Raw genomic sequence first — 15,237 nt, forward strand, 5'->3', positions numbered from 1 at the left:
TTTAGCACAGGGCTGAAAACGCTGCTGAAAACGCCCTGTGTGAGGGAGGCCTGTGTGAGGGAGGCCTGTGTGAGGGAGGCCTGTGTGAGGGAGGCCTGTGTGAGGGAGGCCTGTGTGAGGGAGGCCTGTGTGAGGGAGGCCTCATGCAGCAGTTTTGTTGCAAGTTAATAACAAAATTCTTTGCAAAACTTCAGCATTGTGAAGCATTTTGAAAGAAGACTTTATTACCCATAAGACCACAATATCTCTACCTGAATATCAGGCGATTTCATCATCAGAGTTTTAAGTGAAACATAGTATTCTGAAGGCAGCACATAGTCTTCTGTATAACAGATGCTTAGCCTCAGCGACCCCAGATCATCATACTTTGAGGATTTGCTTCCATTGTCTTTTGGTTGGAGCAGATACCTGAAGGAGAAAAGCAAAAAGCAGCAAAAAGTTGTGAGGGAAGACTTTTTAAAATCTAGGATTGTAGATTGAACACCCCAATACTAGAGAGGGTGCATTCACACGACCGTATATCAGCTGGGTTTTCACGCCCAGCCGATATACGGCGTCTCTCTCTGCAGGGGGAGGAGGCTGGAAGAGCCAGGAGCAGTGCTCTGAGCTCCCGCACCCTCTCCACCCCCCTGCACTATTTTCAATGAGGAGAGGCAAGACAGGGGCGGAGCTAATTCCCAGAACTTAGCCCCGCCCCTGTTCTGCCTCCTCTCATTGCAAAAAGTGCAGAGGGGCGGAGAGGGGATGGAGAGGAGGAGTCTCGAGCATCAGCCTTAAACGAGCGTGCTCGCTCTCATCTACCCAATATCTTAATAGTCCGAATATGGGAGATTAGAAGAATACTCCAGCACTCTTTACCCTTACGTGAAGATACAGAGCTCTTCATTCCATACAATTATTTACGCAGAGAATTAACGATTGGTAGTTTGAAAAATCATGGCTGAAAATCTGAGGAACATTGGGGGGGGGGGGGGGGAAATCTTCCCATGGGAAATGACACTTGTACCCGGGGATTGTTTTTCTGAAGGCCGTGCTCCAGACAGAAGGGTCACTACTTTAACCATCTACATTAACCTATTGTGCAGCCGATAAAGGCAATTTTATTTTTTCATGGCATCATCGATCATAAGCAACAATTTGACTACTTTTAGGACTGATCTTCTCCAGTACGCACACTGGCCATTTATTATTACAATTGTTTGGAAAAGAGCATTTAGCTGGGCACAGCTACACATCCCAATTTTAGGTGATCTGAGGTACTTAAATGTCTTATAATTAATTTATTGGAACATTTCTTGCATCTGTCTTTATAAACACTGTTGATTCCAACTCTTAACCCTTTCCAATCCAATTCTGGATTCAGGGTTTTCTAAAAGGCTTTCTCTTTTTGCGGTTATACAACGGTGCCATCTGCTGACTAAAGCCAGTGTGTGTGCGCCAGAAAGTGGCTGGCAATAGACGGTAAGAATACCCTGACGGATGTTTTTTGACATTGGAGCTGTACAAGCTTCAATCAGAATGTAGAAAGATGTCAGGCAGTGGATTGGAAAGGGTTAAAGAAGACCTGTCACTGGATTGACTTGGTGGAGATGGCTGCATAGTGCTGCTGCAATGGCTGCAATCTTTTTTCCCCAGGCTTGCCTCTGTTTGCCTTTACATGCTCTTCTTAGGTCTCTCAATGGGTCAACTTGGCAACCCCTCACTGTTCACACTCAATGGCTGCCATCAGATTGATCCACACTACTCACACTCAATGGGTTGGACTTCGTTGACACCCATTTGAGAACACCGACAGCTGGACCTAAGAAGAGCTCATCCGGGCGAACAGAGGCAAGTATGGGAGAGGAAAAAGAAAATGCAAACAGCCCGGCTGATTCTATCTAGTGCCTGTCCGTCTCTAAACATTTCTATTATGCATTCCCTCTATAGTGTTTTGTTTTTTTTACAGCTATGTAGTCTGATTACGAGGTTAGTATTTAATTTCACTTAGGTCTTCTGTGATCAGTGCAAAAAGGTTTTTTTTAGAAATCCAGTAATTAACACACATCCGCTTCGGTGTTTCCTAAAACTTTTTGTTCAATGCATCTCCGCTTCTGAATGGGATTATTTGGACAGAGTGTTTTTTATTCTTAAAAAAATAGCTCACAAGGCACAAAAGAAGTCATATAAACCTCGCACAATCCCCCGCTACCCCCATTCTGCCAATCCCTTGTCACTCTACACTTCTTGCAGCAGAAGTAATGGCGACCCAAGACAGGGACATGCGACCACTGCAGCTAATCATGGCCTAAAACGAATTGGTGATTGGTTGCAGTGGCCATATGTCCCCGATTGAGGTGACATTATGGTGGCTGCAGAAAGTAGAGAGGAGTGAAGCATTCACTCGTTAATCGGCTGATCATTCTATCTTTGACACGGATCAACTGTTGCGCTGCGTAAAATGACTTTTACTTAAAAGGGCTGTAGTGGGACAAGGTACCAAGCAGAGATTTATCATACATTGTGTGGTAGGAGACATTTACCATGCCTGGTGGGACGAGTCATTTCTTAATACTTTCACTGGAATTCTTAGCTCTCCAAGAAACACATCCTGAGCAAGATTTCCATTGTTCCACAGGTCAACTCTGAAAAAGTAATGGGTACAATACAATAAAGACAAAACCTCAAAAAAGGAACGTTAGAGATCTATTAGGGTTCGAAACGATGTTAAAAACTCACGTAGCCCAAGTACTCCCCCAAGCGGAGATCTCAAAGAACGTAGCAGCAGAAAAAGGTGCTGGATTACTGGTTTGCATAAGCTTGCCCATCTAGTTGGACAGAATATATACTGAGCCTATGGACAGATTTCCTGTCTAAATCCATGTAAAAAAAACATGGGACACCTTTTCAAGCTGCGGTCCTTAATATGAGCACTTGGGGAAATATTTGTAACAGGGTACATCATGAAGGACTATTCATTAGCAACACAGTCAGGAGCTCATGGGTGATACATATATCTCTAAGAGAACGTGGTGATCAAGATTCATCACCCACATCCAGATGGAGATAGCTGGCAGAAGCCCATGATACATAAGCGGAGCTATGGCCAGCTGGAGGATCTGTCACAGATCCGGCACAAAATACCGGAAGAAAGGGTGCTACATGCAGAGTTTTTCTATTTCGTTCAACAGCCGGGCAGAAAGTGGACGGACCTCTATTATAGTCAATAGGTCCATCCGGCGCTGTTTAATTCAGTCCAGATACGAAACGGTTCAGCTGCGAGGATTCCCTTTTCCTGCTCCCCAAACGGAGCAGGAAAGCGGAACGTCGAGCGCAGATGTGAAACCACCCTAACATGGCCATCACTTCTTCGCGATATTCAGATGTTCAATTTCATTACTCTTCTGTAGGGTTTTTGGACCAGGATGTAACTTGATGTGCACCTGACAGTCCTTCATTAAGACACACACAAACTATAGACATAAATTGGTTATAATATTTCACTACAAGCAAACCGTTATCTGCGTAGATTTAATTACTTTTAAAAACGCAAAGCTCTCTGTAAATAGGGCAGAATCGGGAAAATCCCACCATAATGTAGGCCTCCCAAAAATTTTTAAAAAATGACAATACAAAGAATAAAAGGATGAGTAATGCACACAGGAAATAGTGCACTTGCAAGATATTGCTAATGAAGCAAAGCAATCTACTGCTAGGATCTCCTTTGGTGTAAATTAGCATATAAAACAAAGGCTGCATGTGACTTGCACCCACGCATCCCTCACAAAAGTTGCTCAATAGAAGAAGTGGAGCTTGTCAGGCGCCTATGATCAGGTTACAAAGCAGTTTCTACACAGACAACCAACTAGCAGTAATATTCCGTCAAAACAGTCCTATCATTTAACTGCAGAGTACTCGAATAACCCAGCAAACATGAACATGGGATCTGGGAAGTGATGATCTAGTGTGAGGATATATGTATACGAAGCGGTGCTTGGCAGGAGTACACTAAAAAGACAAAATGTCAAAGAGCATGCTAAAACCGCATGCATTACCTGTACTGAGCAGTTACTTGGAACCTGCAGTAGGGAACAAATAGGCCCTTTGCTGCAACTAGATTATAAGCTCAATTCAGGGTACTTTTACATGGGACGACCATTGCGCACTTAAGTGCCTGACAGCGGTCCCAGTGATCATCACTCTTGTGCTTTCAAACAGGAAACATAATGGCTCTCTGGAGGCGGAGCACGCCGGAGATCTCTGGAGGCAAACTGCCTCCATTCACAGTAAACAGGCAGTCATTCATAGATCATCGACTGTCAATTTAAACGGGCCGACAGGCACTTAGCATGTAGCGGAGCTAAAAACTAAAGGCCCATTTACACGTAATGATTGTCGCTCAAATGAACGGAAGTGTGTGATAATCGTTTTGTCTAAATGTGAGCCATCGTGCACTTTAAAGTCACTTTTAGTTTTTCTTTCATTCACTTTTTGTTTGTCTTGCAGTTTCAGCCAACTTAAAGGGGTTGTCCGGCCATAAACATCATATCTCATTACTTCTGTTTGCACATTTCCATGCACTTTGTAATGTACATTGTGCATGGAAAATGTTGCAAAAAGAAGTTATTCACTTACCTTTAGTAGTGCCCCCCCGTGTTGCCCCACTCGGTCGTCCCAGGTTACGACAAGAAATCGTCTGGATTTCTTGTCGGGCCGGCAGCAGCTCTCGTCGGCGCGGGAACGCGTCTCTTCCCCTCCGCGCATGCGCAGTCCTTCGTTCTTCCGCCGGGACCGCGCTCTTTCCCTAATCATTGCAGGAGACGCGCGCCGCCGGTCGGCGCATGCGCAGTACACTCACTTCCTGGTTTCAGATACCAGTGGAGTGAGTGTCTGCCTGCCGCTGGCATATTAGCACTTTCTGCTTAGGTTAAGCAGCGCTGCTGATTAGAGCCACCTGATTGGTGCACGCTGTGTAGTCACATGGTGCCGAAGAGCCAATCAGGTGGCTCTAATCAGCAGCGCTGCTTAACCTAAGCAGAAAGTGCTAATATGACTGCCGCTGCTGCTGGAAGAAGAGCCAAGAACACACCATCGGGAGCGCGCACGTCGGAGCATATACAATGGTGCACCATGGGAGAAGTCCCGCGGTGCACCATAGAAGAAGACCCCCGGCGCCATCTTTGAAGAGAATTTTTACAAAGAAGATAAAAAGCTAGTTCAGGTAAGCGGAAAGGGCTACTTAAATGGGGGTTTAGTGTGTATTTTATTCGCTTGTATTTGCAGGTTGTATCTCCAAAAAAAAAAATTTACTTCATCTGGCGGACAACTCCTTTAAGCTCCATTTAGACGGGATGGGCGATGCCCGACACTCGTGCCCGCACATACTTGCTCTTGTGCTGCTGCACGAAAGCTAAAATTGCTGGCTCTCAGCAGGGAGGCTGCAGGAGATTTCTCTCCTTTCGCTCCCCCGACCCTCTCCATTGACATAACATAGCGGCCGTTCAATACTGAACGGCTGCTATTTACACTGAGCGATCAGCATTCAGCTCATTGTCCATCATTTATGCTGCATAAACGATTAAAAAGGAGTTAGCGGTGCGGTCCCTCACTTGTGCGTTCGTTTAAACAAGAATCAGCTCGTGTAAAAGGGGCATAAGCGATTACAATAAGTGAGCGATTCTCACCCACTTGCCCTGGTGGGTCCCACGTCTAAAAGTTACGACAGTCACCCATAATGCCTCTTTTACACTTTAATTTCCTAAGTGAAGTATCTCTTTAAATATAATGCAAAAGTATAAATCCAACAGCAATTAACATAGAGACACGCAAGAAAACTGCAGACACATGCTGCTTACCATCCCAAGACTTGACTGTAATAAGGACAAAAAGATTGATTGTAAGAATCCAGCATTTAGATGAGGAAATCGCTACAAAATCATATGATTGGACCTCCAAAACATGACAATCTGTAACTGTGTAAAGTGTAACTGTCATTTGTTCCTTTTAGTATACAGTATAGGCGATAATCAGCCCATTCTGTAGAAAAAGCCTCTTGAACTTCTGCCCCGTCATTCAGCTATACAGTTGAAAAATATAAAGCTTTCATTTAAGAAAACAAAAAAAAAACAAAAAAAGGATGTAACCCATTTAAACATTTTACAGTAAAAAAAAAACAAAAACATAAATTAGCATTGCTTTGTCCATAAAAGTGCAAACTATTAAAATATTGCATTAATTATCGCAGCCAGTGAATTTTTTTTTTTTTTTTTTTTTTTTAATAAACAAACTAAAATCTGGCATTGTGTAAAAATTCTTCTTTGTCACGCCACCTCTTAAAAACTTTTTGGTCACTTTTCATTAATGTGCTTTTAAAAATACCCCAAAATGGTACAAACAAACTACTGGTTTGTAGAAAAGGAAAACAAGAAAAAAAAGATATCTTCACACAGCCCCTTGATAGACAATTAAAAAAAAAAAAAGGTATGGGGTTTAGAATAAGGCGACAGAAAACTAAAATTAAAAAAAAAAAGTTTACCTTTTAAAAAAGTAGGTAAAAAAAAAATAAAAAATTTGTTATCACTATAATCGTACTTACTCCCACGGAAAAAAAGTTAATGTCATTCTTACCACTTCATGAAAACAGTAGGTCAATTCAGATTTGGTGTAAGAGTAAAGAAAATGTGGCGTACAAACCTTACTTCAAGTTTTTCAATATCTTCCTCTTCTACTTGAAACTGGGACTTCTTAGTGTAGCTGCTCGACCTCGTCACCTACAAGAAACAATGCGGTAAAAAGTGTATAAGAGAGAACAAGCACAGTCCTTGTGAAGAGGAAAAATAAGAGAGAGAAAGGTTTTCTCCATAAGGAATATTTTTGTAGGATACCAACTATTAGCAACAAGTCAAATATTATAAAGAAAACGAGTCAAATACCATAAAGACAACGACTCTTCATACACATCACGAACCGACGATAAAAACACATCTTTATTCACCTCAAAGTAGAATTTCTCATTAAACTGAGGATTGCTTGTTTTCTTCTTCACTTTGGTTTTCTTTTGGTCATTTCTGCAACAGGAAGACAAGGCGTAAGACCTCAAGATACAAATTAAATATTCTTCATAAACAATCTATACCAAGGAAACTTCTACAAGACCTGTACAATTTAGCCTTTTCTTTATGCTCCATATATATTATTAAAGTATCCCTCTAGTCCCAATGCAAAAATTGCCCAAGGATGAGACGGCAGGCGTTATATTACCTGTCGTCATCTTTTTCCCAGTTTTGATACAATCCGCCTTTAACTGGGACCTCTCCTCATAGGTCCAATATGGCAGTATCGCTCTCTTCACTACGCAATATACATTGTTAGTTAGACAGTGCACACTGTATCCTGATTGGCCAGCAGTGTTTACATGTGCAGTACAGGTCAATCAGAGCATTGTGTAATCTTAGACTACCAATGAATCCTGAGGCTCAGTGTGCTTTGTTTAGTCTACGAATTGCAGTGGCCTCATTGGATCAGTGGCTAAAATGGAGAAAAAGATGGGACTACGTAATATAATTCTCCATATCAGGTCCCTGAACAAAATTTTGGACTGGGGCTGGAGGATTACTTTAACCCATTCCAATCCAGTGTTGGACCTTGTCCGACATTCAGATTTCCCTGCATAGCTCTAATTTTGGGAATAGTCCCACACATTTCTAACACTAGGCAGGACAGCTCCCCAATGTCGTAGGCTGTTCTGCATATGTATATTATATGTATATATTACACTATGCAGGACAACGCAGCTCTGCAGTGCTATTGTTACATCTGTCTCGTGAGATCTGTTATACTGCAGGTTCTCTGGAGCTTTCTTGCTCAGGTGTGGGGGATTGTGCTGGCTGTGTGTGTGTGTCATCAGTCAGCCAATCACCCCTAGGTCAGTACACATAAAGCTGTCTTTCTAGGTGTGGGTGTGTTCAGCTTTCTCTCTTCTTATTCTCTCTGTGTTGTGTGAGCAGGTTCTATATGTGATGGCTGCAATGTGGTTTTGTTTGGTTAGGTCGCTGGACTCCTGGTTAGTGTAGGGACTAGCGGTATTGCCAGGAGCCATGTTGTGGTCCGCTAGCTTCTGTATCTTGGCCAAAATGTCAAATACCTGGCATTTATAGCATTAACATCTGCTACTAAAGTTTGTGTATTGGCAGCTGTATTGTGCGATTTGGGCTCTGTTTTCTTATGCTGTCCAGTTCTCCCTGTCGGTGGTGGCATGTGTACGCGAATTCCTAGGCGCAGCAAAGGCCCAGACCCGAAGACCGCTGGGCCGCCCCCTATCGGGGCGATGTCCCCGCTCAGGTAGGTCCTTGGTCATCTGCCTTTATAGAAGATAGGGAGGAAGAGGTGCTAAATCAGTGGTTGTTTCACATGGCGTTCCCTATCCTGGGTAACGTTCGTGTGGGTCCAATGCTCACTAGCCCACATGAACATACATATGCAGACCAGCTTCTGACATTGGAGAGCTGTCCTGCATACTCCATTTTTTTGTTTAAGTAACATAATCAGACTATTTGTAATTTCTTTAATCATATTTATCCATCATTAGAGAAATTACAGATGGAGTCTCATTATATAAATGAATGTTATATCAATATATATTATATATATATATATATATATATATATATATATATATATATATATATATATATATATATATATATATATATATAATCACCACAAATCATCTTCCCGATGTGAAAACACTCATAACTCACGTTTAATTTTTATTTGTAATTTCTAATATTATGACTAATATTATGGCTCATTTTTATGTGTTTCTGTTAAATAATTACAGTGAATCCACAATGCACTTTCTTGACCAAAATAAGTAATAGCTGAAGAGAATGCGGGTGGCAGGGAAATTGGAGTGGAAAGGGTTAAATGATACATTTCCTAATCACAGACACACACACGGTGGCATTTGATGCATCAGTTGTGATGCTGGCCAAAAAAAAAAAAAAAAGCCGCATGCATTACATTTTCCGTTACAGATTTATAATGACATCATTATCAATTCTTTGTAATCTTACTGGCTAGACTATCACAGCTCAGTGAGCTTGTCTGACCATCAGAAGCTATGGAAATCCAATTCAAACATGGCCAGATTAACCCCTTAAGGACCAAGCGAGGTAAATATATGGCATTTGGTCCTGGACTTTAATCCCAGCAGATAGCCGAAATACAGCGTGGGATTAAAGCCTCTGCTCCTCAGGAGCAGGTTGGGTCCTCAGCTGTCAGACACAGCCGAAGACCCAGAAGAGAAGGGAAAAGGGGTTTTTAACGGCTTATGCCTTCTCCTTCCAGGCTACATAGCGCTCAATCAGAGGGATGTTTTCCACTGTAGCTGCAGCATTCATAGGAGCTACAGTTACAGGAAGAAAGTGTGAAAATGAAGTTAAAAAAAAAGGGACCATGTGAATGATCCCCAGAGGTCTTATATAATGTCAATGGAAACATAGATTGTGAAAAAAATATTTACAAAAATAAATAAAAATTACAAAAGTAAAAATATTCAAAAAAAAAAAAAAAGACCCACCACTGACACTAAAGAAAACCATCGCCATATGCGCCCTGTTGTGTGGGCAGACCTTGTATCATTTTCCCTACAACACTATGGACGGGCATTACACATCTGCAAACCAACTCAGAGAAAGTAGTTGTAAAGACGCGTCTCCTTACACACGTCCACCTATCAGCGACCATAGACGCACCGTACACACCGATATACAAGCCATAACAGAAGTCACATTGGAGTACCATGCCAGGTATAAAAGACCCCAATTTACAGCATGGTCTTGTCAGTCAAGAAAGTCTTCCGTGGCTTCTCAACACCCCTTTAAACCACCGAAGTGCAATACCCTCATTATATCACACATATAACACAAATGCTAACTCATACATAGAAAGGTATTTACCTAGATGGGCCAACGAGAGATACAGAAGCATACGGGTCGCAGCTTTGCCCGTTCACTAGAGGCAGCCCCTCACATTCTACAATACTGGGGAAAAAAAGGAAAATATGTTCAAATTAGAGATTAATGTGCGTGAAATTTACACCAGTCTATGAAATTATGTATATAACACACACACGATAAAATTCACCATCACTGGATACATTAAATGGAAATTCTAAGAGGAAAATAACACCAGGGGGCGCTAAAACAATTATGTAACAACTAGATTAAGAAAAAAATAATTGTGTTTCAAACAGACTTCAATTGAAAAACATTATGTTGTGTGTAATTGAATACTCACTCATAGAACAACCTACGATGCAATGCTGGAAACATTAACTTTTTAGAAATTCCTCTTCTTTATAAAGAGTCGCGCTGAGCTCACACGAAAAGCGTATTTGCTGCGATTTTTGTGCATAAAAAAATGCTGGTGCGAGCGGCTCAATACAAATCAATGGGATATTTGCATCGAGTGTCACGTGCAAAACGCACATACGAGAGCGGCCTCAATAAGACTTCTTACATCTGCCACTAATTGGCACCTCCTGGGGTAGCTCAATATATGCAATCATTTAATGATGCACTATAATTTTGGCCCAATGGTTCTCAATTATCAAAACCGTGTAAAAGAAAAACTATTTGTTGTCCATAGCAACAAATCACAGCGCAGCTTTCATTTTTGAGGCTGATGTGGGAAAATGAAAGCTGCGTCGGGATTGGTTGCTAAGGGCAAAGTTTTTCTCCTAGACAATTTTGAAAAATGAGACCCAATGTGCAAACTAGCATTATGATTTACACTTAGGGATTATTCAGGTGTCCAATGCACTTCACATGGGCCCGTAACAGTCACATACACCAAAATAAATATTTCTATATATTGAATTATACTATATACTTATATTATTTACACCGTGAAAATATTATATAAATGTATTCACAATGTAAGATACATACATTTATTACACACAAACAGTATAAAGGACGGGCTTACATGGGCAAATTAGAATAGTGGATTCGGCAGTAAAACGCGGGTTTCGAAAGGAACGCATTTTCGATTTTTTTGTTCATACTTGCAGATACGAATTGTATATTCAGTTAGTGGAAGAAAAATCCAGCATGCTCTATTGTGCCACTGAATCTGCACGGAAGGCCTCCATTGATGTCAACGGGGGCCATCCGACTTGCAGCCTATACGCAACTAACATTGCGTATGGGCTACCCGTGTCACTGCTAAGCGTAAGCGACGTCACGGGGAGAAAAAAAAAAGGACTGCGCATGTCTGCCTGCAAGCCTCTGAGGTCATCCGCAGTACAGTTATAGGAGGTACACAGGGGCACTGGGTATTAGTGTATCTTGACACCACCAGCAAGTGCTGGTAGAGACAAGATTGACAGGGGGGGGGGGGGGGGTGACGCCCCCTGAATTGGATAGGCTGGAGAGGTGGCTGGGCTGCAGGCTCTGGCAGCCCACTAATATTAGCGTACAGCTGCATGGATTAATATAGGAGACAGCGGCCCCCTTGCGCCAGCACCCCCCTCAGTGCTAAAGCACAGAGCGGGGTCGTCAGCAGGGAGGCTAAACCACGGGAGCGGCAGCGCCATTGACATAGGTGCCGGAGGAGAGCAACGACCGTCAGAGTCGGCGTCCGGACAGTAAGTGCAGCCGCACATGGGTGTACACCGGTCACTGCAATCCAGGGCACTGCTCTGACAGCACAGCTGCACAGGGCTGACTAGTGGGGATAGGCGAGTTGCAGCAGCAGGGTCCGGCCACTGGCGACTGCCTTCTTCCATCAGTGCACAGTGCGGAATGCACTCTGGCTTGTACTCAGTGTCGGCAGCCGCACAGCGAACCACAGCGGGGACAACACATGCAACTGCAAGACATGGGAGCAGCCAATCACACCGCCGCCCTCCGGGGACAGCGGTCAGAATATGCGCACTTCGCTCTCCAAGCAGCCTGAGTGCAGTGACTACATTGGCCTGACAGCAAGGTCCTCACCAGCACGATGGTAAAGGACCTTCAAGAACCCCTAGATTCCTGGTGGCGTCAAGCTACACTAATACCGGGGCAACGGCAAGGCTCCTAGCCAGAATCCACTGAGGGTTATGAGAAATCTAGCATGCCAGAACAGAAAGGTTTCCATATAGTTTCATTTTTTGTTGTCCATTTAAAACAGATAAGAATAGGAGGGAAAAAACACACAAAAAAGGAAAAAACGGGTCTGCTGAAAATAGATGTAAATGGAACGAATCAGAAATGGATAGAAACCTTCTTTTTTTTTTTTTTTTTTAACAGGTCTACCAGATCCGTGAAGGAAAAAAAAATAAATAAAATTTGTGAAAAAACCCTGAAACTATGGTTTCTGTTTTATTTCATTATAGTTCAGTCGTGCTAGGTTTCATTTAAAGAAAAATGGATCTGTTAAAAGCAAAAAGCGGACGTGAACAAGCCCTTACTGACATTTTATTTTAAAGGGAGTTTCTAAAAAGGCAAGAGTTCCTAAAACAGCATCCTTCTTGTTTCTCCTGTACAGCTAGCCGAGGATAGGGGTGTGCAGAAAGCCCCCAATAGCACCTAAGGAGCCCCGACGAGTTACAAATTACTAAGGAGACCATCAAGGGTTTTGACAAAAGCAACAAGCAATTTGGAGAAAGCTTCTGTCAAACAGTAGCCTATGCACAATGGCTGGAATCTGGGGGCCGCCTGCAGAAGGTTCATAAAGCCGGTGAATTCATGGCATTCTTTCGTCCTGGCAGACTGGCAGCAGAGGTTAACAGTAATTTGTATTTATTCAAAGCCTCTGTGCAGCCGCCTACGCTTCCTCTCTGCGCGAGTTCTGGAAAGAAGGAAGTGTCCTGGTGGCTTTTCAGAGCTTGTCATACTGACCACCGTGCATTGCTCATTGCACATGGCCAATACCCTCCCCGATATACTTACTGTACCATAAGCTGCTGCACCGATCCATTGTCAGTAATCAGCTCATTGAGCTTCAGCTCCAGGTGGACCTTTCCCTGCCAGACAGAACAATTATATGTTAGAACACCGACGGCTTACAGCTCATGAGTCACATTGAAAGGACACATGATGGTGGAGGGGAGAAGGAGAATACATTAATGTTAACAGATCTGGGTCAGGACCACGCACAATTTCCAATGGAGAAACAACCTGCATGCAGATTTTGTAGAACATTTCCACCCTTTGCACTGCAATGATGACATGGTTTCTGCAGCACGTGGACGGAGGGGAGCAAAAAAAAAATATATATATATATAAAATTTATCAGAACCCCCCAAAACAGGTTCGTTACCATGCACATATTGTGTGCTCCATTAGGTCGCGTAAACCCCCCCTCCAACCTCAAAAGAAAGAAAAAAAACACAACATGCTCTATTTTCCTGTGCATTTTTTGCAGGATAGAAAACAAATTGAATTCATTAAGCTAATTGGCATTGCTGCATGTTTTTTTGCGCATACAAAAATACACAAAAAAAAAAAAAACGCACTTGCGAGTGCAAATATGCTAAGCCCGTTTGGCAATAACATAGTGCTGGGTTAGTTCTTTTGATACAAAGAACACACAAAAAAACAAAACACACACATACATACATACATCACAACACAACAGAAAGACAGGATATAGAAATCGTTACATAGGTTTTGCTGTACTTTTTGTAGAACAGTAAGGCTGCCTTCCACGGGCGTAGCGATATCCCGCAGAAGATCACCGTCGCCGGGGAGTAGGAGACAGCTGACAGTTCTCTGCAGTGAGCCTATCTGACAGATAGGCTCACCGCGGAGAATCTCTGCATATCGCAGCATGCTGTGATTTGAATCCCGCGAGCGGAGAATCGCTATGATTCTCCGTTCGTGGACGCCGCAACGCTATGGAAAGCTTCAGAGAGTGCGATTCGCTGGCGATTTATCGTTGGCGGAATCATGCCCCTGGACATGCAGCCTAAGGCCCAATGTCCATGGGTGGATAGGATTTGTGGGAGAACCGCAAATCAAGCTCCCCAGAGGGATGCATTAGGATTAGCAAAACAGTTAAAAGCACGCGGATGTAATTTTTTCCTGGCGTGTGGATCGCACGCAAGAGAAGACATCAAAGCATGCTCTATTTTTCTGTGGTTCCCGCAGGGACAGCTTCCATTGTGGACATTCCGTGTATCTGTGGGAAAGCAGGGGATTTTTAAAAAAGATTCGCCCTGCACATGCTCCTGGGACGTTGGTCGGCACGCCGGACACATCTGTTGTGCTAAAGAAAAAAAAGATCCATCCGGCATGGAGGAGACCTGCGCTGGATCTGGACAGGTGAGAAATGTACATTTCTGTCCATGTCTGCGGCTAGATTCCGCTGCAGGATTCAGCAGTGGAGTCAGTGCGTGCAATTGGACATGAGGCCACTCACATATGGCTGAAAACGCACCCCATTCATTTCAATGGGCAAAGCATCACGTTTTGAAAATGCATAAACGCATGAAAACAGAGCAGGCAGCGCTTGAAAAGCGCAGTGTTAGCCCTCGTTCACACAGACGTTCTGGGAAGCGCTGCGATTTCAGTCGTACCACTTTGCAGCGATTTACTTTAGCTTTCAGCCACAGCAATGCTGCATCCAACAGCGGAGTTTAGAATACTTCGTCATGGATAAGGTGCGCTAAACATCAAAAATAGAACAGACTCTGCTCAAAAATCGCACTGCAATCGAGCGGCTGTTGGAGAGTCTCCATTGAAACCAATGGGAGCATTATACCGCGACTAATCGTGGTAAAAAACATCCGTGTGAGAATTGGCTTAAAAACTATGCGTTTTAACGCTTGTCTGAGAAGCCCCATTGAAATTAACGGCAGTAAATGACAGCGTTTAGCGCTGCACTGAAAATGCCAAAGAAAAAAACCCGACATCTGTGAGAGAGTGGCCTCATGTCCACGGCGCGCGCGCGGAATCCAGCACTGCCCGCGGTGGTGAGCCATGCTTACCTGCATCCCTCCACTTCCAGGTCCGCTGTACTACGCATGGTCCTCACAGCTCACCGTTAGACATGCACAGTACAGCGGGTTTTGTTTTTTTAAATCTCCTACTCCGCAGCGGGCCGAAGATCAGATGGCTTCCATTGACTTCAATGGAAGCAGTCGATTGCGCAAATGGACCATGCTGCGATTTGTCTTCCGGTGACATTACTTACCAGTCATTACCTGTACTGAAGATGTGCCGCTGGCACACATGCGTAATACAGATTTTTCCACGCCATCGCTAGGTG

The 15,237-nt window shown here is 43.3% G+C and overlaps 1 protein-coding gene across 1 annotated transcript in view; it reads right to left on the reverse strand.

Moving 5' to 3' along the window:
• The window catches only part of RASA2 (RAS p21 protein activator 2), a 110,303-nt gene that overhangs the window by 48,540 nt on the left and 46,526 nt on the right, over positions 1 to 15,237 (reverse strand). Inside the window, exons 5-10 of the mRNA XM_066598149.1 lie at positions 12,918 to 12,991; positions 9,939 to 10,022; positions 6,974 to 7,046; positions 6,673 to 6,749; positions 2,523 to 2,624; positions 252 to 408 (exon numbers count right to left, since the gene is read on the reverse strand). Coding sequence (XP_066454246.1) covers positions 252 to 408; positions 2,523 to 2,624; positions 6,673 to 6,749; positions 6,974 to 7,046; positions 9,939 to 10,022; positions 12,918 to 12,991 — 567 coding nt within the window. The remainder of the gene's footprint in view (positions 1 to 251; positions 409 to 2,522; positions 2,625 to 6,672; positions 6,750 to 6,973; positions 7,047 to 9,938; positions 10,023 to 12,917; positions 12,992 to 15,237) is intronic.

This window comes from Eleutherodactylus coqui, chromosome 1 (genome assembly GCF_035609145.1).
Source record: "Eleutherodactylus coqui strain aEleCoq1 chromosome 1, aEleCoq1.hap1, whole genome shotgun sequence".
Classification (NCBI taxonomy): domain Eukaryota; kingdom Metazoa; phylum Chordata; class Amphibia; order Anura; family Eleutherodactylidae; genus Eleutherodactylus; species Eleutherodactylus coqui.